The sequence below is a fragment of the Esox lucius genome, chromosome 10 (assembly GCF_011004845.1).
Source record: "Esox lucius isolate fEsoLuc1 chromosome 10, fEsoLuc1.pri, whole genome shotgun sequence".
Taxonomy (NCBI): Eukaryota; Metazoa; Chordata; class Actinopteri; order Esociformes; family Esocidae; genus Esox; species Esox lucius.
In genome coordinates, this window is record NC_047578.1 from 10,369,356 (window position 1) to 10,390,642 (window position 21,287).

The window sequence follows — 21,287 nt, forward strand, 5'->3', positions numbered from 1 at the left end:
GTTGAAATCATTAATTATTACAAATGAAATTCAAATTCCTTCCACCACCAGGGGCCTGGTTGAAACTGAGAAATACAGCACCTGCTACTGTTCCGTGAACGGTTGTCCTCTTTCACATGATTTGGATGGCTGAGTGTTTGGCCCGCAAACTGGTATGTGTGTGTAAATAAAGCGATCGGCTTCACTAGCATCGTATGTGATGTCCGTGAGTACAGGTGGAGTACTAACGCATAGCGGTAGTCGTGTAGTGGAGTGAGGATTCCCTCAATTTGGCTGTACAGTAGCACTTTCTGTGTTGGTAGCGACTTCCTGTTTATTTGACAGTGACCACCGCGCTAAAAATAATCTGCTGTTATAAGGCATTTGCACATTGTGTTGGAGGTGTCCGCGATGAACAATGTTCTCTCAGCGAAACTCACATGGTTTAGACAGTTAAATCTATTTTTAAAGCCCTGTTTTAGCGAGCCACATGTAAGTGTGACCTGGTGCATGACGGTTGGGAGTCTAGGGTTCAAGAGGCTGCTGACTTGTGACTTTCGCACACGTTGTGAGATCAGATTTCATTAAGGGACTGCCCTGCCACACGTGGATTCTCACAAAACCAACTGTGACAATACACTGCTACTCCTACTACACTGACCTACTGACACATTTCGGCGAGAAACAGAAGATTCTGAGGAGTCAGTTGAAGGTAGGCACGTCCTTCTGTTTTTTTAAAATGGTCTGAAACAGAGTGAACATATGAATGTTTGAAGATTGATATGTTATATATATATGCCTTTTACAAGTGCCTTCTATAAAATGTTTCAATTGGCAATAGCATTAAAATACCAATTTAAATTGAAGTGATCATTATAATGGACTATGTTAAACCAATTGTATATATTAGCTTAGTGCAAAACAGAAATGAAGGGAAAATACATTTGAGGCTTAAGTGCAGTACGATAGTAAAAGTTTCTAACTTAAACCACCACAGTGTGAAGTGTCAGTGGGATTAATGGCTTAATGACCGAGACGAAGCAGGAGATTGAAAGCTAATTGACTCTAATGGAGGCTGGGGTTTTAAAGAGACACTCTGGTGGTACATGGGACAAGCTGTCCGGCGCGGTGAGTAGATGCTGGAATAACAGAGAGCAGGGACATAACGCTGGGATGAGGAGCCGCTGGAAGCCATATCTAGTGTGTGTATGTGTGGTGGTCTGTTAGCCACTTTGACCTCCAGTCAGGATGCTCAGGTTGAGGGATAACCACCTCCCTTCTCCACACCAATTAGCACTGAGACAATATGGATCTGCCTTTAGTGAGCACATACACGCATGTTCACGTGTTCATACACTCACTCACACACACATACACACACACGCACACACACACGCGCACACACACGCGCACACACACAGAGACACACACGCACATACCCACATCCACACACCACCTCTTTGGCTCATTCCTATTCTGAATCCAGTCGAATCCCTCGGTGATTTTCCACAGATTTGCCAGCGGCTCTACATCGGCTGCTCCGATGCGCACGGTTGGCTCACTCAGACTTGACAGTTATTCTTCCCTGTTGAATATCATTTCCTCTTATCTAATATTATGGGATGCATTTCCCCTGTATCCCGTCTGCATCACAAATGCATTCCCAGGAACCTCCGTCCGTACCCCTCCTTGTAATATTTAAATGTATAACCTTCAGTGGGATCTCGCTGTGCTGCCAACCGTGCCTGTTTCAGATGTACGGGCAGACTGATTTAAACAAGCCCGGCGTCTTCCTGTGTTCCTTTCTTTCCGGCCGAGGCTTCCTCCTGCCTTACGGTCCCTGCCGATCCCTCTCGGGGCGCTGCTCCATAATTTACCATATCTTTATGTCTGACAAAATGGGCTGCATTTGCACCGGTCCAACCTGGAGGTGGGCGAGATGGAGGGGAGGGTGGGGGTGGAAATGGGGAAGACGGGAAGAAAAGGGGCCAGAAACACACACACACACACACACGTACACACAACCACACACACACGTACACACAACCACACACACACACAGAGGAATCCTGACAAAGGACCGGCTGTAGGGGGGACGGACTAGACAAGATATGGGAGAAAGAGGAGACAGGAGAGGAGCGGAAGGAGAGGGATGGGGAGGCAAGGTGAGAAGGGAGGAGAGAGGCTGTGTCCTACACAACCCCGCGGAGCTCCAGCCGGGCTGATAAATGCTGCTATGACAAAGGTCAACCGCAGCGTCGGCAGAGCAGCTCTCCTAATGCGAGGCTTCCTCCACCTGCCTCCACCTCTTACTCCACCTGCCCTCCACCTCTTCGACCCCTTCACGGCGAATCAGACTCGTACCCTTGGGGAGCTCTGCACCGTGCCTCCAGTTTTTATCATCCACCCCCCCCCCCCCCCAGCTCAGTCTCATGCATCAGGTTGGGTGTAGGTGGATGTGTGGAGGGAGGGGAGGGGCACATACAGAGACTCACGGATGTAATAAATCACCCCAGGGATAAGAGCTGAGGGGGTCTGGGAAAGAGGTATCACATTTCCATTTCCACTTGTATTGCCACTCCCTGCGTTTTGTGTGTGTGTGTGTGTCTGTGTGTGTGTGTGTGTGTGTGTGTATATTAATAGAAAATATCTTAGTGGATGGTTTGACCACCAGGCTATTAACAGAGGAGACCTGTGATGAATGGGTTGTCAACTAGAAATGGGGCCCATTGTTTGCCAAATGTGTTTGTTATGATTAAGATGTTGAAGATTTGCTTTGTGTGAGTGAGTGAGTGAGTGAGTGAGTGAGTGAGTGAGAGAGGAAGAGGAGATAATGTCTCAACGGCATTTGTTCCATCTCATTTAAGGGCTGGCATTATGAATCAAACGGCCTTGTGTACAGTCTACCTGAGATTGAAGACGGAAGGATGGGGATTAAAGGGGAACACGACAGACAGACAAAGGGGAAAGCGACTGAGAGACAGAGATAAGCATCAAAAAGGAGAGAGGAGATTAAGCCTTTTCATCTCCCCTCTTCTGCAGCACATCAGAATGGTTCCAGTTGAATAAAGACCTGCTCTGCTCTACTTTAGATACTCCTAATCTGCGTCTCTCGTTTGCAAAAGACACAGGAGCAAGACCCAGCATGTAGCCACAGCGTCTGACTCAGAATCAAAGACGACTCATTGCTTCTGACTCAGAATCAGACACGATTCAGTGCTTTTCAGTGTTGTTTACTGTTGTATCATATTTGGGACTGTTGGGAGTTGTGGTATTTGTGGCTCTAGTGCGGGGGATTTTTTTTTTTAAATGTGGAGGATTGGAAGGCTGGAATTTAATCACATTAATTACATTCCAAACCATTTTTGTACACTGTTAATTGAAAGCCAACAAAGAGAAAACAACGACAATAGTACGAGGCCAAGAGGTGAAATCCATTTGGACAAGTGGGAGTCACACATGGCGTGGTGGAAATTGGCTCAGACCTGCCTGGGGTTGATTTAAGTCCCTGACAATTAGTTACCTGGTATCTAACATGGCGCCCTCTGTGTGACAAGGGCTGTCGCTGGTGAGAGCATAATTGTTTCAGTGCCAGTGGGAGATGTTTTTAGTTGCATTCCAGAAATGATTGTGTTCATGGACACGGGACGGGCCTACAGAACCAGTCTTCATACATCACTGCTTGGTCCGCTGAAACACACACAGAGCGGGCGTCATCTGTGGGGAGTATTTGTTGGAAAATTGACCCGCGTCACCTCGGGAGGTGACATTTTCACCCGTTTACCGTGTCATTGTATCTCCGATGCGAATCTAGCGTCGGTGTAAAAACGACACGGGAGAGCTAAAACTACACCAATGTTTGTCTGAAACCCCTCCCCATCCCTCTCTGTGGGACAGTAGGCCTCTTATTGGGCCATGGGTTTTAAGAGGCTTCGAGATATGATCAGCACGTGTGTGCATTCACCTGAGAGTCTTAGATGTCACAGGAAGACAAACCACGTCCCGAGCCCCGTCAGAAACGCACACAGGATTTGTTTGGAGGCGTTGCGTTGCCATCTATCCCCCAACCTCGGTGCGGTTCACTGAGAAGGTCCCCCCACAATTTGGGACAATTACCAAACTGTGAAAATGTTCATATCCTCTTTCTCTCTATTTAGAGATACATTTTTAGGTTTCCATATTTAAATGACCACTCATTTAAAATATTTAAATGAGCATATTTAAATGACCGCGCATACATTTTGTCACTGGGAAGTAAACATTATCATTTCTCACCATAGTTACCGGGTAAACAACAGCCCTGGTTGCATGGAGAGCACCATAGTTACCGGGTAAACAACAGTCTGGGAGTTTATACTCATTCCAGGTCAGGGTTCTTACGTACCTGTGGCACAGTGAGAGTTTCTCCTTGCTAGTGGGCATAGAAAAGTGTTCTAACATATTATATTAATTCTGTTTAAAAATTTAGGTTGATATTGTTGCAGTCTAAATAAGCTCTTTTACACTTGTTATATTATCTACGAAGCACTACATACACCACATTATATGTGCAGTTTATTTAAGCTACATAAATATATTTCTGTCTTAAATCATACTGTACATGACAAACAAAGCCTCCTCCTTGACTGTGTGAACGGATAGACAGAACAAGAAGGATGGCTGAGAAAAAGAGTGTGAAATAGAGAGAAAAAAAGAAATGGACAGCACAAAAGAAAAGATGAGAAAACTGGAGGGAGAAGTCTCGCTTGACTAGTGTGTTAATGGTTGACACTGACAGCATTGTTTGTCTGCTGGCTGAACCAAGGACACAGTAGACAGAGCAGAGCAACATGCTCTGAATGCCGAGCGAGAGCCCCAGGCCTCAACCCATGAGGAACGTCTGAGCGAAAGCAGAGAGAGTGAGCGGAAGAGAGAGACAAACAAGAAAGGGCAAAATAGCACTCCTTTAGTAACCTGCCAGACATCCAAAGCCCCGTTCTGAGCCCTAGAATGGTTGCTTCAGCTTCTGCTGTGTGAGTGAACTAGAGTTACATGTGGTTTGTTTTACTTCCTCCACTGGTGGCTTTATAGAAAAAGGACGACGAGGCAGGCGTTGCGGTGCCCTCCACATATCCTCTTGTGTTTTCCAAGATGTGGTTCGATGGGTTATTTCTACGGGCAGTTACTGGCATGGCCTGCTAAGCTTCCTGCACTGTTAATCATTATCCCTGTGTAGACTTCCTCGTGGGACATTTCTATACACGGTTTTGCATTTATTTATTTTGAGCAGGTACTGGTCCAGTGGTTAGATGAGGAAGAAGCAACAAGGTGTTTGTTCATTCGTGCAGCACTCTGTGGCACTGCATGTGTGTGGTACTGTGTGTGTTTGTGTGTGTGTGTGTGTGTGTGCTGGCAGGCCTATATGGAACATTGGGGGGACAGTGGGTTTTGCAGTGGCCTGTGGGTTGGATGGATGGACAGTCAGACACAGATGTCTTGTTTTAATCATGGTGACTGGAATGGGTGACATTAACTACAGGCAGAGTTCCACGCTAATCAGTAACACACCTTTATTGCAGGTCAAAGCTGTGTGTGTGTGTGTGTGTGTGTATGGTGGGTGGGGTGGAGCCCTGTCCTCAAGGGACCCATAGGGTTAGATAAGAGTGTTGTGGTCTTCGATTTTCTCATTTCAGAGAAGAATCTCTCAGCGGAAGTGGAAATACATCATCAAGTTTCATTTCTTTAATGCCTTGTTTATAGGAAACTTGAAAAGCGTTAGAAAAATGGAGCGGGGGACTTAAAAGAGAAGCGAGACAAGATATGAAGAGAGAGATCCCTGTAGGGATCTGAAGTCTGAAGAGAAAGACAGATGCCATTCAAACGAAGAGGTAAGAAAGGGTCCCAGCGGCCTTGAGTCCCACCTTTTTATAGGTGAGAAGTAGAGGAAAATGGAAATCCAAACTACCCTCCTAAATTATGCAGTTGTCCTTCAGACTGATTCCCATCTAGGAGAAAAATAAGTCATATATATGTTTCTCCCGGGCCATTAACATTGACCCGCAGGACCTAAATCATCTCCATGGCAACATCACGCGTATTCCATTGATTAACCCTGACAGTTTTAATTGGAAGGTTTCCCTCTCGCAATGTCCCCTTGAGACAGACACTGATTGGTTGGAATTAGACATTTCTCTGAGGTCTGCAGAACATCAGACAGTGACCCATGGTTGACTCTACTGCCTTTCCCTCTGACCGGTCGGGGGAATATTCTAAACTAGATTAGTCACAGTTGGTTTATCAGTGGCGTTAGCTAGCTGATGGTATTGTCTTAGACAGGGCAGTTGGTTTATCAGTGGCGTTAGCTAGCTGATGGTTTTGTCTTAGATAGGGCAGTTGGTTTATCAGTGGCGTTAGCTAGCTGATGGTTTTGTCTTCGATAGGGCAGTTGGTTTATCAGTGGCGTTAGCTAGCTGATGGTTTTGTCTTAGACAGGGCAGTTGGTTTATCTGTGGCGTTAGCTAGCTGATGGTATTGTCTTAGACAGGGCAGTTGGTTTATCAGTGGCATTAGCTAGCTGTTGGTATTGTCTTAGACAGGGCAGTTGGTTTATCTGTGGCGTTAGCTAGCTGATGGTATTGTCTTAGACAGGGCAGTTGGTTTATCAGTGGCATTAGCTAGCTGTTGGTATTGTCTTAGACAGGGCAGTTGGTTTATCTGTGGCGTTAGCTAGCTGATGGTATTGTCTTAGACAGGGCAGTTGGTTTATCAGTGGCATTAGCTAGCTGATGGTATTGTCTTAGACAGGGCAGCGGGGGCCAGTGCAAGCGTGAATGGGGGGCCTTATGGAAAGCTGCTGTATTGTATTAATGACCCTCAGACCATTCTTAAACAGGGATGTGTCTCACTGTGTCAGTGGTTCTCTGTGTGTGTGCCCCATCAAAGGTGGATGTGTTAGTGTGTGCCTGTGTGTGTGTGTCTCTATGTGTGTGTGCGTGTGTCTGTGTGTGCGTGTGTCCGTGTGTGTCTGTGAATTTATTTCCATCAGCAATTGTCATCCCCATTGCGTTTTTTAATTGTGTTTTAAAAGCAGAATCGAGAGTGTCTTTTCTTTCTGTGTTGTGTCCTCTCCTGGCCCCTTAGAGGGCTGTGGCCAGAACACTAGATGGTGAGCGTTGTCAGGAGGAGGCGTGGTCTGGAGGACATGGGACAGAGGTGTGAGCACTTGCCCAGAGGGATCATGGGTTAGAGTGTCATTGAGTATCATTAGGTTTGTCCCACTGGTACTTAGACACACACATTGAGCAACATATGCTGCATGGCGTGAAATCACGACCAGAGGCGGAGATGAATCTGTTGAAAATGTTTTTTCTGCACTCTGTCAGGACAGAGCTTATCGTAGTGTGGCATAGAGGACTGTGTCTCCAATACACAGAACTCTTGAATTGGATAAAACATTTCCTTCCAGAACCAAGAAGGCCGCTCTGCGAAAGAGCAATGAAAGTGGAATGTTGCAAAAGCGCCATAGGATATCTTTCGTTATTACATCAGAATCTTTTTTACTCCCCTTTTTTCTCCCTTTGACATTTTTTCTGTTTTATTTGAAATGCACTTTTGAGGATACTTCCTCTTCCCCCGATCATTCAGTCGCAAAAGCCAAATAGTCTGTGAGTTTGTGCCCCTGCGTGCGTGTGGCTCCTTCTGGTGTATCTCTGATGCAGCGAGATATCATTGCTAGTGTGAATAGATTGTCTTTACATGTTATTTAAATGAAATTGTTGTCACCACAATTGCTGTAGTGTAAATAGGCTCTAACCTACTGACCTAAGGAAATGGAGGCTGTTTACTTGGCTTGACTGAGACCAGAGAATCAAGAGACCTCTACTCGCCAGTCCAAACACACTCCTCCTTCAAATGGCTTTTCCATTTTGTTCTTTTCCATGGCAGGGAATGGAACACTATCCTCAGTCTTCCAATACTGTTTTTCTTTTATTAAGACTGAACTGTGGATTGCTTTCTGGTTTCAGGCAGGCGAGGAGGGCTCTCTCTCTCCCTGTCTTTCTCTGGCTCTGTTTGACTTAGAATATCTGTAGCCGTACACAGAGGAACCAAAGGGGGGGGGGGGGGGGGGGGGGTTCACAGTGGAAAAAGTACTAGAAGAATGTATGTGTGAGTTATTTCTTTCTGGAGGGAAAGGTTTTCTGAGCAGACTGGGAAGTAGGTGAGATGTCGGCTTCGGATTGAGCCTAACATAGGCTGCCTTCTTGATTGCTTTTCTAAACAAGATATGAAAGAATGGATGTCTTTGCTGTTGTGGACTTAAGGTATTGGGGTTCAGGGAACGAGATTAGCTATGATCCCCGGTCTCTACTGATTTATTTAGGTGGAGCAGATGGAGTTGAGTCCTCATTATCATCATTCATCCACCTGTGTCCTTCAACTCATTCCTGCTCAGGGAAGCGCGTCTAAAACATTTCTATAATTGTTGTCGTGGAACCATAAATAATCATGAAGGGGTCGGGGGAGAATGCAGAGTTGCCATGGTGACACGGCGGCGTCCGTGCCAGTCATTCAGTCAGTCTGTAATTATCTGCTGTGTGTCTGTCTGTCAACAGGCTTTCTTACAAGCCGACAGAGAGAGAAGCGTGTTCTGACTGGCAGTTGTAGAGAGTCGTCGACTGGAAGTTCCCCCGGAGACTATGAAATAAGTACAAGTCGTATGGACTACTGTGCCGCTTAGGCCACACCCAGAAAGAAAGGGTAATTTCTTTTGTTGACCAACAAAAAAAACATTTATGAAGGAAGCATTGTGTAACTGACTAAGACCTATAATTCCCTGTAAGTCCCTGGAGAAACCAAACTTCAGCAGCCACAGTACCCTAAATGTTTACTTTATCCAGTTTTTGATGTCTTTCTCCCTGGTTGTGAATGAATTGAGAAGTTGTGTCGTGAGTCACTGAGTATGGAGAAAGTCTGGAGAGAGTTATCAGTCACCACAGCCGACCTCGCCAGGCAGGGTCATGGACAGTTTGCTGGCCTGCGTGTTGTGCTTATAGCTGTCCTCCCCTCAATAATTCCATGTCAACTTATTCCCAGAATCAGAAGCAGGATTTGGGGAATTCTTCAAACATGATTTCCCGAAAAACCAGGAGTTTTTGGCATTGTCGTTTTAATGTTTACCCTGTAAAGAACGCATCTAAAAATGACACACCAAATGCAGCTAGGTGATGCTATGCTGTCATACAGTAATCCTCTCAGTGACTGTGTACATTATCAATATGTCCCACCATAAGGTCGTCCTCTCATTGACTGTGTACATTATCAATACGTCCCACCCTAAGGTCGTCCTCTCAGTGACTGTGTACATTATCAATATGTCCCACCCTAAGGTCGTCCCCTCAGTGACTGTGTACATTATCAATATGTCCCACCATAAGGTCGTCCTCTCATTGACTGTGTACATTATCAATATGTCCCACCCTAAGGTCGTCCTCTCAGTGACTGTGTACATTATCAATATGTCCCACCATAAGGTCGTCCTCTCAGTGACTGTGTACATTATCAATATGTCCCACCATAAGGTCGTCCTCTCAGTGACTGTGTACATTATCAATATTTCCCACCATAAGGTCGTCCTCTCAGTGACTGTGTACATTATCAATATGTCCCACCATAAGGTCGTCTTCTCAGTGACTGTGTACATTATCAATATGTCCCACCCTAAGGTCGTCCTCTCAGGGACTGTGTACATTATCAATATGTCCCACCCTAAGGTCGTCCTCTCAGGGACTGTGTACATTATCAATATGTCCCACACTAAGGTCGTCCTCTCAGGGACTGTGTACATTATCAATATGTCCCACCCTAAGGTTGTCCTCTCAGGGACTGTGTACATTATCAATCTGTCCCACCCTAAGGTTGTCCTCTCAGGGACTGTGTACATTATCAATATGTCCCACTCTAAGGTCGTCCTCTCAGTGACTGTGTCCCACCCTACTGTGCTCTTCGCAGTACTCCAGTCTAATGTCTCACCGCTAGTAACTCCTCTTATCTACTCTCCTCTCTGCAGGCAAGGACGGTCTACTGAATAACCAGTCAGAGGAGACAAGGTATCAAGGTGAGGTTGTGTTTACTCTCTGTCCGTTTACGTCCCGTTGGCAAGTTGACTCACAGGACTGATAAAGGTGTTGCCTGTCTATCTCTGTGGTGTAGCATGTTTAAAGCATGTTACCATAATTCATCCGTGTCACTTTTCAGCACTAGTTTGTCATTCACACCGCTGACAGCGTTTGACGCGTCTCACTGTGCTACAGGGTGGTGTCACCACAGTATTTTTCACATGACTGCATATGCACACACCACTATTACTGTGGTGACAATAGTGGGAGTCTCATGTGTGTTTGTGTGTCTGTGTGTGTGCATATACAGTCATCTACACAAGTAAGTACACTCTCTGAAAAGTAGTTTTTCATATTTTTTTTTTCTTTTTACAAATATGGATGCATGGATATGTAGCCTTCACTGCAATACTACTGACAGATGAAGGTAACCTCATTTATCAAATATCACTTTCAATAATGTATTAATCAAAAGAGACCTTTTTTGTCAACTCTTATACAATACTGCTTCAACTGTGTCATGTTCAGGGTTTTATTTTATGCACAGCCCACTTCAGGTTTCCCCGAGGCGTGTGCAGAGCACATTGCTACACCGTTTTGGTTGTAACCTCCGTATTGTCTGGCAAACGTCATTTGTCTTGATAATTTTTTTTTTTGAGAGCTTGAGACTTTGCCATTAAAGGGGCCTTTAGATCCCTTGATGTTTTAGAGACGTCTATGAGCTCTTGGGCTGAATGTGTAGCGGTCTGAGCGGTGAATTAGCAAGTGTCCATTTCTAAAGTCCATCCAGCTCCATCTATGAACCGAATCGGAAAAACCAACTACAAACATCTCACACTGGCACCTCACTAATAACCAGGAACAGCACTTGTTCGACAAAGAGCGGCATGCTAGTTACCAGGTAAATACATATGCAAATGTGAATGGAAATTAGTTTTGACATATTTTGTAAATGTTCTTTAAATTAATTCATGGTCATGACCATTGTTGTAGTCTTCTTAGGCTTTAAACACACACAGCTACTGAAGACGTCCCTTGTAAACACACACGTCACAATTGTCATTTGTCTGTTTAGCTGAGAATGCAACTCATATATTGTCAGAGTTCCTCTTCCTCTGTTATAGCTGTCAGATTGAATAAGAAGGTTTGAATGCATTCGGACAGTGCTGCTAGTACTGAACTGTCCTGTCTATATTGTCTCCATTGCCCTCCTTCTGTTATCTGTCTATCTGGGTTTTATTTGCATGGGAAACATTTGTTTACGCTACCAAAGCCAGACCTTGTTAGTCTACACAAATATTTATCAAAAGGATTGCTATTGTGGCTATGTGAAGCAGGACAGATAAGTGAACTATGAATGGCAGTAAATAGATAATAGATTAGTCAACAGATATGATGTAATATTGGTTATGCTGGCAATGTTGCTACTCCACTTGTTGGCCTTTTCCCATGCCAACATGTCACATGTCTTGTTGTTAACTATATTAAAAGGATCCTTTTGAATATTACACATTTACTTCCAGAGGTTTGTTTCATACCACTCAACTCTGACATAAACGTGGAGAGAGACAAACAAAATGGAAAGAGAAGGGGGGAGAGATATACAATAGACATAGAATGAGAAGGGGGGAGAGATATACAGTAGACATAGAGTGAGAATGAGGGAGAGATATATGGAGATGGAGGGGGGAGGGAGTGGGGAGGGAGGCTAAGGTGGAGAGATAGAAAGGGCAGAGAGAAAGAGGAGGAAGGGGGGAGGGGGGACGAAGAGGGAAGGCAAAGTGAGATGAGGGGGAGAGAGAGGGGGGTGAGAGGAGAGTGCGAGGAGAGGGAGGAAGTAGGGGTGAGGCGTATAGGAAGAGTGATGCAGGGCCCATAGTAACACTGTGCCGCCATCTGATTGTAATCTCTCCATTCGTTGTCTTGTGGACGGTCACACCCTCCCTCCTAAAATCATTTAACCCCCCTGGGTTCCTCCTGGCCCTCCTGCGCAGCCCTCAGGCAGACACAGCTGACGTGGGGAGGGTACTTAGTACATGCGTAGCACGCAGGTTCTCTGGTATTCTCAGTGCTGAGGGTACTGCAGCATGTCTCTAGTGGATGGATGAGAACCCTGAATGGCTGCATAGCAGTCTGTGTCTGCACTGGCCTGCCCACTAGTGGCTGGTCTGTAATAGCACAACAGTGACAAGATTCGAGGGCTACGAGAGTTTTGTTTTGTAATTAAAAGATTATTTTTAGGAATGTCTATAACTGGTGATTTCTTCTCAGTCCTCAAATAACTAGGCAATGAACAGTTTCATATAAAGCCATAGAACTCCCCGCCTTCTTAAATCACTCATGCAAAAAGTTTAAGTCTTAAAGTAATACGTGAAACAGCTCATCGCAGCACTGTAAGTTGCAGATGAGGTGTGTCTCTGTCTGTGTGTGTTTGAGAGACTGGTAGATACTGCTGGGTGTAAATGTGGTGTAGGGAATATTCAAGGAACTCTGAGGAGATAAGACTAAGTAATACTCTGATTGGTCCGGTACTCTATCAGCTAAAAAGCTTCCCTTTGGTTGTGTGAATAGTTTTATGCTGATTTTAATGCCAACGATACCGGCACCTTACCAGTACAATAACAGCTCCAACCAGTCTGTTCTGACCATGCTACACATTACCAGTCTGCGCTAACACTTTACCAGTCAGCTCCAACCATGTTACACCTTACCAGTGAACTCTATGTTTCACGGACAGAATAACCAAGGAGACATTGTAAGATCTGGTGTTTACAACTGGTGCTGTTAGATAATATAACAGGACCTGCATAGACAAAGAAATTAAAACAGTATCACAATGTACTGCATGAGGGAAATAATGAATTAGTGTCTGCACTTAACATTGATGATTATAACAGAAAATGAATGAAAAGCTGCACCTAACATTGAGGATGATTATCAATGTAATAAAGTGTGCATTCATTTAAAGAATAATGCAGTGTTTTTTATTTTTGTTTTTAAATCATAACATAATGTGCAGTAAATCAGAGGGCGTTTTCGTATTTCTATTTCAAATATATGTTTATTTATGGATTTCCTTGCGCCCAAAATCCTTAGTCTGATCGTGTGGGCATTGAGAAAGATGTTTTCAAGCACAGATTTAATTGACTGATAGGATGGTCTGGAGCCCACCACTTAACCAAGTTAACAGGGATTTGTCAATGATGTCATCAATCCTGGGTGTGACATCAGCCAAAGGTACCAGGCCACCCAAACAGACTGATATTACATTTTTGGAATTTAGAACTATTATTATTATCTGTTTGTTTTTTACAGCTTTTACACTGACATAACCATTCATTATCTACATTTAATATCAGAACATTTCGGGCTGTAAAATTCTCAGAGGATGATGATTTGGAAAGTGGCAACACAACTGTCATCTAGAATGTCTGACACAACTGTACTGTGTATCTGATTAGCATAGATTCGGCGAGTCTTGGCAGAGCACGTTACGTTTATGTCCCCTAGAGAAGTGTGTGTCATTTTAGAATTTAGTGGTTACATATAGTGAATAAATAATAGAGAACCCATACAAATCAAGTGAGAGAATACATTTAGTATTTATTGGAATAATGCAGCAGAGTTGTCCTATTAGTTGAACGCCAGATTGTGACCTACAGAGAGAGTATCTGTTCTTCTCATTATCTAATTCCCCAGGCAGGAGAATGAACCAGTCAGATAAAAATCAGAGGTGGAACATTCATTGTTCTCCTGACTGACCTTGTCCGCTGTTATTTTCTCTCTCCCCCCCCGCCCCCATGTGTCTCTCTCTCTGTCTCTCTCTCTGTGTCTCGGTCTCTCTTTTCTATAGTGGCCTTCCTAGGTTTGTGTGTGTGATGTGTCTTTCGTAGCGGGTCCCCTCCCAGTGTGTGATGCATCATGGCTCCGGTCCTGAGTGCCTTGTGGGGGGCGGGGGTCGCAGGCTCAGGGGTCGCCGCGGCGACGTCTCTAGGCAACGATCACCTGGTTGTAGTTGGCACCTTCACGGCCGTCTCTGCCTTCATCCTGCTGTCACTGCTTCTGCTGCTGTGTACCAGCTGCCAGGGGTGAGTGGAGACACACAAGGACACACACACGGTAACATTAAGGTGAACGTAGAAGTGTATGAAGTGGTCGTCCTGTCAGTCAATTCCATCTCTAGGATTTCCCCTCCTTTCTGTCATCATGGTCTTTAATCGCCATGCTTTAGTTCAGAGTTTGAATCACAGCTTCTTCTTCTTCTGCTTGTTTCTCTTCTACTTCCTCCTCCTACTTCCAGGCAGAAGAAAGCCAATGTCCACCCAGGAGACCAGGAGAACCTCATGAATGGGGTGAGTCTCAGACTGTACAAAACCATATTGTCTTACCTATCTTGAAGATTCTGTCACTTCCTCTGCTTAGTAAGGGATTTTACATAGTGGGAGGGAGCCAGGGAGAGTGTCTGGGGCGGGGGGTTAGCAGGAGGGCGAGAGGGAGGGGTGGCGGGCAAGAAAGAGAAAGGGAGTGAGAGAGTAAGGGAGGGAGGGAGGGAAAGAGAGATAGACAGGGAGTTAACCATATGCAGCCACTCACCCCACTGTCTAAGTGATGTTGTAGGGAGTCTTTTAGAGGAATCGCCTGGGTCACAAGTTCAAAGGTCAAAATTATCCTGAAAGGAATGGACATCAGGGACATGAATTTTACACACAAACATGCACACAAATGGACTCCAGATGTGCAGAATTTCTTTCACTCCGTTGTGCAGTCTTTGTGTATCTATGATGTTCTTAGAAGTAGTATCAGAACCACATTCACTTGTTCCTTTACTGGGTCATGAGTTAACACGTTCATTGAATAGTTTACTTACATAGGATACTGAGTGTGAAATATTAATTATCACCGATGACCAGCCATCCTGATAGGCCCAGAGAAGCTTTAGCTATGGTAAAGACCAAATTATACTTACAATTGGGGGTTTTCTTTTCATTATAATCACATGCTGTCTCACTCTTTCTCTTGCTCTCTCTCACACACACGCACGCACGCCCGCACACACACACACGCACGCATAAACCTCCAGGGACATGGAAACCTTTTAATAGATATCTGGAGAGTAACCTTTGCATGTTAATGTCAGCTTCGTATATGTGAAAATATTGCAGAGGACTTCACTTAAAACAGCTTCAGAGACAGGTTAAACAATGAGGTATCTGTCATAAAGACACGTTAAATGTGTTATCTGTCTTCTCATGGACAGCCTGAGTGATGCTCTGGTAAGCTCTACTCTTACTCAAGACATCTTTCCTCCGTTCCCCACCTCCTAACTCCTTCAGCCTTTTCCCCTTACCCGAAGCGGTCAAATCCCTCACGATGTTAGGGTACTAATTGCTATTACAGCGTGTCTGTGTTGTTAGTTGGTCTCATGACGAGGTTAAATAGTCTCTTTGTCTATGACGTGTCGTCAACTCGCCATCAGATTCAGCCTAGCAACAGTCATTATCAGACACAGCCAGTAGTGGGCGCTGCAGATTCAGCCTAGCAACAGTCATTACCAGACACAGCCAGTAGTGGGCGCTGCAGATTCAGCCTAGCAACAGTCATTACCAGACACAGCCAGTAGTGGGCACTGTAGAGCTGTAGCTCACTGTTTCTTGGTTTTATGTCAGTCAACAGACTGAAAAACAACACAAAGAAAAACCTGCAGTGGCCAGAACACTTCCAGTGACTTCCTTCACATTGTCATGATATTCATATTCATTTAAATACAACACGTTATATTTGAGCGTGAGGAGTTGGGTGACATAAATCCGCAGTAATGAATGTATAATGTATATGATTCCAATTGGCTGACGCTTTTATCCAAGAGTGATTTATAGTACTGTAAGTGCCTGTGTTAGTGTGTGTACTAACTGAGCCTAACAGGACCACACATGTACAGATGCAGTTTCAACAGCAGTAGACTAATCATTCAGCAACCGGAAATGTGAATTGTGAATTGTATATTGTAATAAATAAATACATGTTATGTTTTGTTGCACTAATTTATTTTTCTTGAGGGCAAATCATATCTAACATTTTATAGTATAAATTACAAATATTCAGTGCTTATAAAAAATGAATGCAGCAACAGGATGGACAAATATATATGTGATCTGCAGGTTAGGGGAATCTGATCCTAGAACTGTGCCTAACCCAGGCTGTGTCTGTGTCCAGGTGTCGGAGAGGGAGACAGTTGGGAGTCAGTCTGTGGACAGCCCGGGAACTGACCTGGCAGTCAGCAGTTCACACAATGGGCCACTGACCAGTGGTACAGGTATAACACACAACTTTTCTGGCTGTGATTTTTACTTTTTTGTTGCGGTTCCATTGAACTTAGAGTGCCATATTCATTCAGGATATATAACATTTACATTAAACCTAACTTGATTATTAATTTGGCTTCCACACCTTTGGCCATCTAATGCTCTGTAGTTCATCATGACAAGTTAGTGTTGTGACTCCACTGTTAGCTGTCTTGCCAAACATGTAGAACCTACATCATAACAACCAGACAACATGTCATGAAAACCAGACAATATGTCATAACAACCAGACAACATGTCATAAAAACCAGAGAATATGTCATAACAACCAGACAACATGTCATGAAAACCAGAGAATATGTCATAACAACCAGACAACATGTCATAAAAACCAGAGAATATGTCATAACAACCAGACAACATGTCATAAAAACCAGAGAATATGTCATAACAACCAGACAACATGTCATAAAAACCAGAGAATATGTCATAACAACCAGACAACATGTCATGAAAACCAGACAATATGTCATAACAACCAGACAACATGTCATGAAAACCAGACAATATGTCATAACAACCAGACAACATGTCATAAAAACCAGAGAATATGTCATAACAACCAGACAACATGTCATAAAAACCAGAGAATATGTCATAACAACCAGACAACATGTCATGAAAACCAGACAATATGTCATAACAACCAGACAACATGTCATAACAACCAGACAACATGTCATAAAAACCAGACAATATGTCATAACAACCAGATTATATGTCATTAACAATCAGACAATACGTCATGACAACCAGACTATATGTCATGACAATCCAACAATATGTCATGACAACCAGACTATATGTCATGACAACCAGACTATACATTATGACAACCAGACTATACATCATGACAACCAGACTATACATAATGACAACCAGACTATACGTCATGACAACCAGACTTTACGTCATGGCAACCAGACTATACGTCATGACAACCAGACTATATGTCATGACAACCAGACAATCCGTCATGACAACCAGACTATACGTCATGACAACCAGACAATACGTCATGACAACCAGACATAGCTGTCTTGCCACAAATGTAGAACCTACGTCATAATAACCAGACAACATGTCATAAAAACCTGACAATATGTCATAACAACCAGATTATATGTCATTAACAATCAGACAATACGTCATGACAACCAGACTATATGTCATGACAATCCAACAATATGTCATGACAACCAGACTATACATCATGACAACCAGACTATACATCATGACAACCAGACTATACGTCATGACAACCAGACTTTACGTCATGGCAACCAGACTATACGTCATGACAACCAGACAATCCGTCATGACAACCAGACTATACGTCATGACAACCAGACTTAGCTGTCTTGCCACACATGTAGAACCTACGTCATAATAACCAGACAACATGGCATGACAACCAGAATATACGTCTGCCCAACGGTTGTCTGGTACTTCATGACAACCAGACTATACGTCATATCAACCAGACTATATCGTGACAACCAGACTATACGTCATGACAACCATACTATATGTCATGACAGCCAGACTTTAGGTCATGACAACCAGACTGTACATCATGACAACCAGAATCTATGAAATGACAATCAAGCTCAATTGCACTTGAATCTATTGAATCTAATCAATTTGAATCTATTATATGACAACCAGAAACTATGTAATGGCAACCAGTGACATGGTTGCCATGCATTAGCTAAAGTTTGACAAATTCTGTGAAGAAACAGGCCAGCTAGTCCACTGCTGCTTTCAGCTATGCCATATTGTTAAGTAGAAGACCTTGATACTAAAACGGTCTCTGTTAACTCAGCACAACATACATTTTCACTTTTCTTCTGTCCAATTCAACGGAATTAAAAAGAACACCACTTCACTCATCCATCTTTCCCCAGTGCTGACCGACACCCAGGACAACAGTCCCCAGCCTTCTGAGGAGATGCTGTCCAGCCAGTCAGAGCTGCGGAGCTCCAAGTGTCCCCAGGACCGCGAGCTACCAAGCATCCCACCCAACAGCGCTCTGGACGGGGTGGGAATCTCCAACGGACTCCCTCCCCCTCCCTCTGGAGACGGCACCTATGAGGTACTAGAGACAGTTGTTATATATGTTTGCTGGAATGAGGCGCCTTGTGTCTGTTGTGTCTGTTGCGTTATTGTGTTGTCTGTTTGATATTGACCCAGACAGATTGGTCCTAAAGTGCTTCTAATGCTGTCAACCGAACTCAACTAGGTGGTGAAAGAGAGAGGCGCTGTGTCGACGGCATCCCGGGACGTGAGTGCTGAAGACTCCCTGTACGAGACAGTGAAAGAGCTGAAGGACCACCCGGGGAGCCTGGGTCTGCCCAACGGTACCACGTCGCCCCTCAGCCCCGATGACAGCCACCGCCACCTCAGCCGCCTCCCCCCCGCCCTTCACAACGGCCACCTCAGTCCCGGGACCCCGGAGCGGGGGCCCCTGTGCGCCGGGGTGGAGTACGCCTCGGTGGATCTGAACAAGAAGAGCCGTTTCAGCGCCGACCTGGAGGCCAGGCGCTCGGCCACCGTCGCTGCTGCCGGGGGCCCCGCCGAGGAACACGAAGAGGAGGACAGGCCCCCTCCGGTGCCTGAAAAGGTCCTGGATGAGAATGACAACCACCCGACCATGCTGGACGGAGAGGCACTGCACAACGGCCAGGTGAGTGTGGTTATTAGTGTCTCTGTCAGTGAGGTGGGTCGTACGGTGGACCAGGAGTACCGCAGTACCCAACTACACACCGCACGGAGCATCTTAGTTGATGAGTTCAGGTTGGCTAAATCCAAAGGGAGATTTGTGGAGCTCCTGTACCAAGGTGTCCTACGACTGATCAGTGTTTCCTCACAATATGTAATGATTTGTTCCTGAGCCAGAAGTGAAGGTAGAGGGCGAAAAACTGGAAACAGCTTTTTTCTGTCATTGTCTTTAATCTACATGGAGGGAGAGAAGGGAGGGAGTTGCAGGGGGAGTCAGAGACTGAGGAAGAAAGAGATGCATGAGGAAATCCAGATGAGGCCTCTGTGGAGGAAAAGGGAAAAAACGCAGAGCTCACAGGGCGTTGTTGTGAGGATAGGAGAGGTACTCTACCAGCATGCCTCTTCTACACACAGCCATGTATCAGAGCTGGCTGACACACACACACACACACATACAAACATGTATCAGAGCTGGCTGACACACACACACACACACACACATACAAACATGTATCAGAGCTGGCTGACACACACACACACACACACACAACCATTATCAGAGCTGACAGATATACACACACACACACACACATGCAAACATGTATCAGAGCTGGCTGACACACACACACACAACTATGTATCAGAGCTGGCTGACACACACACACACACACACAGCCATGTATCAGAGCTGGCTGACACACACACACACATCCATGTATCAGAGTTGGCTGACACACAAACACACACACACACAGAACCATGTAACAAAGCTTGATGACACACACACATAGACACCCACACACACACAGCAATGTATCAGAGCTGGCTGACACAGACACCCACACACACACACACGCACACACGCACACACAGCAATGTATCAGAGCCGGCTGACACACACACACACAGACACCCACACACACACACACGCACACACAGCAATGTATCAGAGCCGGCTGACACACCAACACACAGTCTTGTCTGGCTGACCATCCTGTTTTCCTCTTCTAGTGTCCTTCCTCATATCTACTGTCTCTGAATCTCCAGCCAATTAGCTCGTCTTTAATAAAAGTGTAGTGTAGCTGGAACACAAGCGGCGCCTATCCCAGCTTGACCCGCTGACCTCCCGGTTTATGATGAAATATTGAGCTAAGCGCTGGACCGGGCCGGCCTGAACCCCCAGAGCCTGTCCCCCATCCTCAGTGCTCTGTGTTGGAACGCGGACTCGGCATAAATCCCCCTCCACATCTCCAACCCTGTTTTTTAACAATCACCATATTACACACGCATGAACGGAATCATATGGAGACACACACACACACACACACACACACAAGCTCGCCTGCGCACACACCTTCACATGAGCACACACACATTTTGCAGACACCCTGGGGCTGATTTAAGGTTCACGCAGTACATTCTTTATACCCCGTGGTGACACGTTGGTGTGACTAGAGCTGGCTGGTGATCTGTCTTGTCAGGATAGACAGGGTAACGTGTGTGGTAATTTATGCAGAGTGGAGGGGAGGGGAGGCAAATTGTCTTCCTGTTTCTCTTGTAGCCTGACATTTGAGGACGGGAGCTCCAGCTGTCTACCATCAGTATGACAGACAAGGCAGGTGATAGATGATGCTCGGTATGGCTGTTTTAGTGTGCGTAATGTCTCCCTCTGGTCATCCGCCCTCTTTAGCAAACGCACAAACACACGACTCCGTTCAACGTATTGCCATCTCCCTCTCTGTGATGCAACCTGTCTGTCAGTCCGTAACTTCACCTGCCTTCTTATCTAAAACATATCTAAGTCATAATCATTCGAACTGTTCTTCATTTCTCTACAGGTTTTCCTGACCATAAATGGTCTACATAAAATATAACTCTGGGCCCTTGCTTTCATCAGAGCTGCCTGTCCCGGCAGCTACAGTATACACTTCTAACAATTAGTTTTCACATGTGGTTGAGAAACACCACTAGCTTAGACAAACACAACTCGGTACATTTCAAGGACAAGCATTATTTCATGCAAGACAGTGGTGTTAGTTGTTTGTGTGTGTGTGTGTGTGTGTGTGTTGAGGGGGTGGGGCGGGTTCATGACTCTACTTACCTAATTGGACCTGCACTTTAATTTGTAAAG

The 21,287-nt window shown here is 45.0% G+C and overlaps 1 protein-coding gene across 8 annotated transcripts in view; it reads left to right on the forward strand.

Annotated features, from left to right (window-relative positions):
- The window catches only part of pag1 (phosphoprotein membrane anchor with glycosphingolipid microdomains 1), a 39,559-nt gene that overhangs the window by 16,354 nt on the left and 1,918 nt on the right, over positions 1–21,287 (forward strand). The window contains exons 1-9 of one of the 8 annotated variants that reach the window (XM_010873374.5): positions 383–691; positions 5,719–5,846; positions 8,571–8,715; positions 10,025–10,072; positions 13,927–14,161; positions 14,374–14,425; positions 16,287–16,386; positions 18,343–18,530; positions 18,678–19,121. In XM_010873374.5, coding sequence (XP_010871676.1) covers positions 13,995–14,161; positions 14,374–14,425; positions 16,287–16,386; positions 18,343–18,530; positions 18,678–19,121 — 951 coding nt within the window. In that variant the 5' untranslated portion in view covers positions 383–691; positions 5,719–5,846; positions 8,571–8,715; positions 10,025–10,072; positions 13,927–13,994. Of the gene's footprint in view, positions 1–382; positions 692–5,718; positions 5,847–8,570; positions 8,716–10,024; positions 10,073–13,926; positions 14,162–14,373; positions 14,426–16,286; positions 16,387–18,342; positions 18,531–18,677; positions 19,122–21,287 lie in introns of those variants that run through there. The other 7 variants (XM_010873375.5, XM_020050173.3, XM_010873377.5 and 4 more) reach the window with 7 other exon arrangements.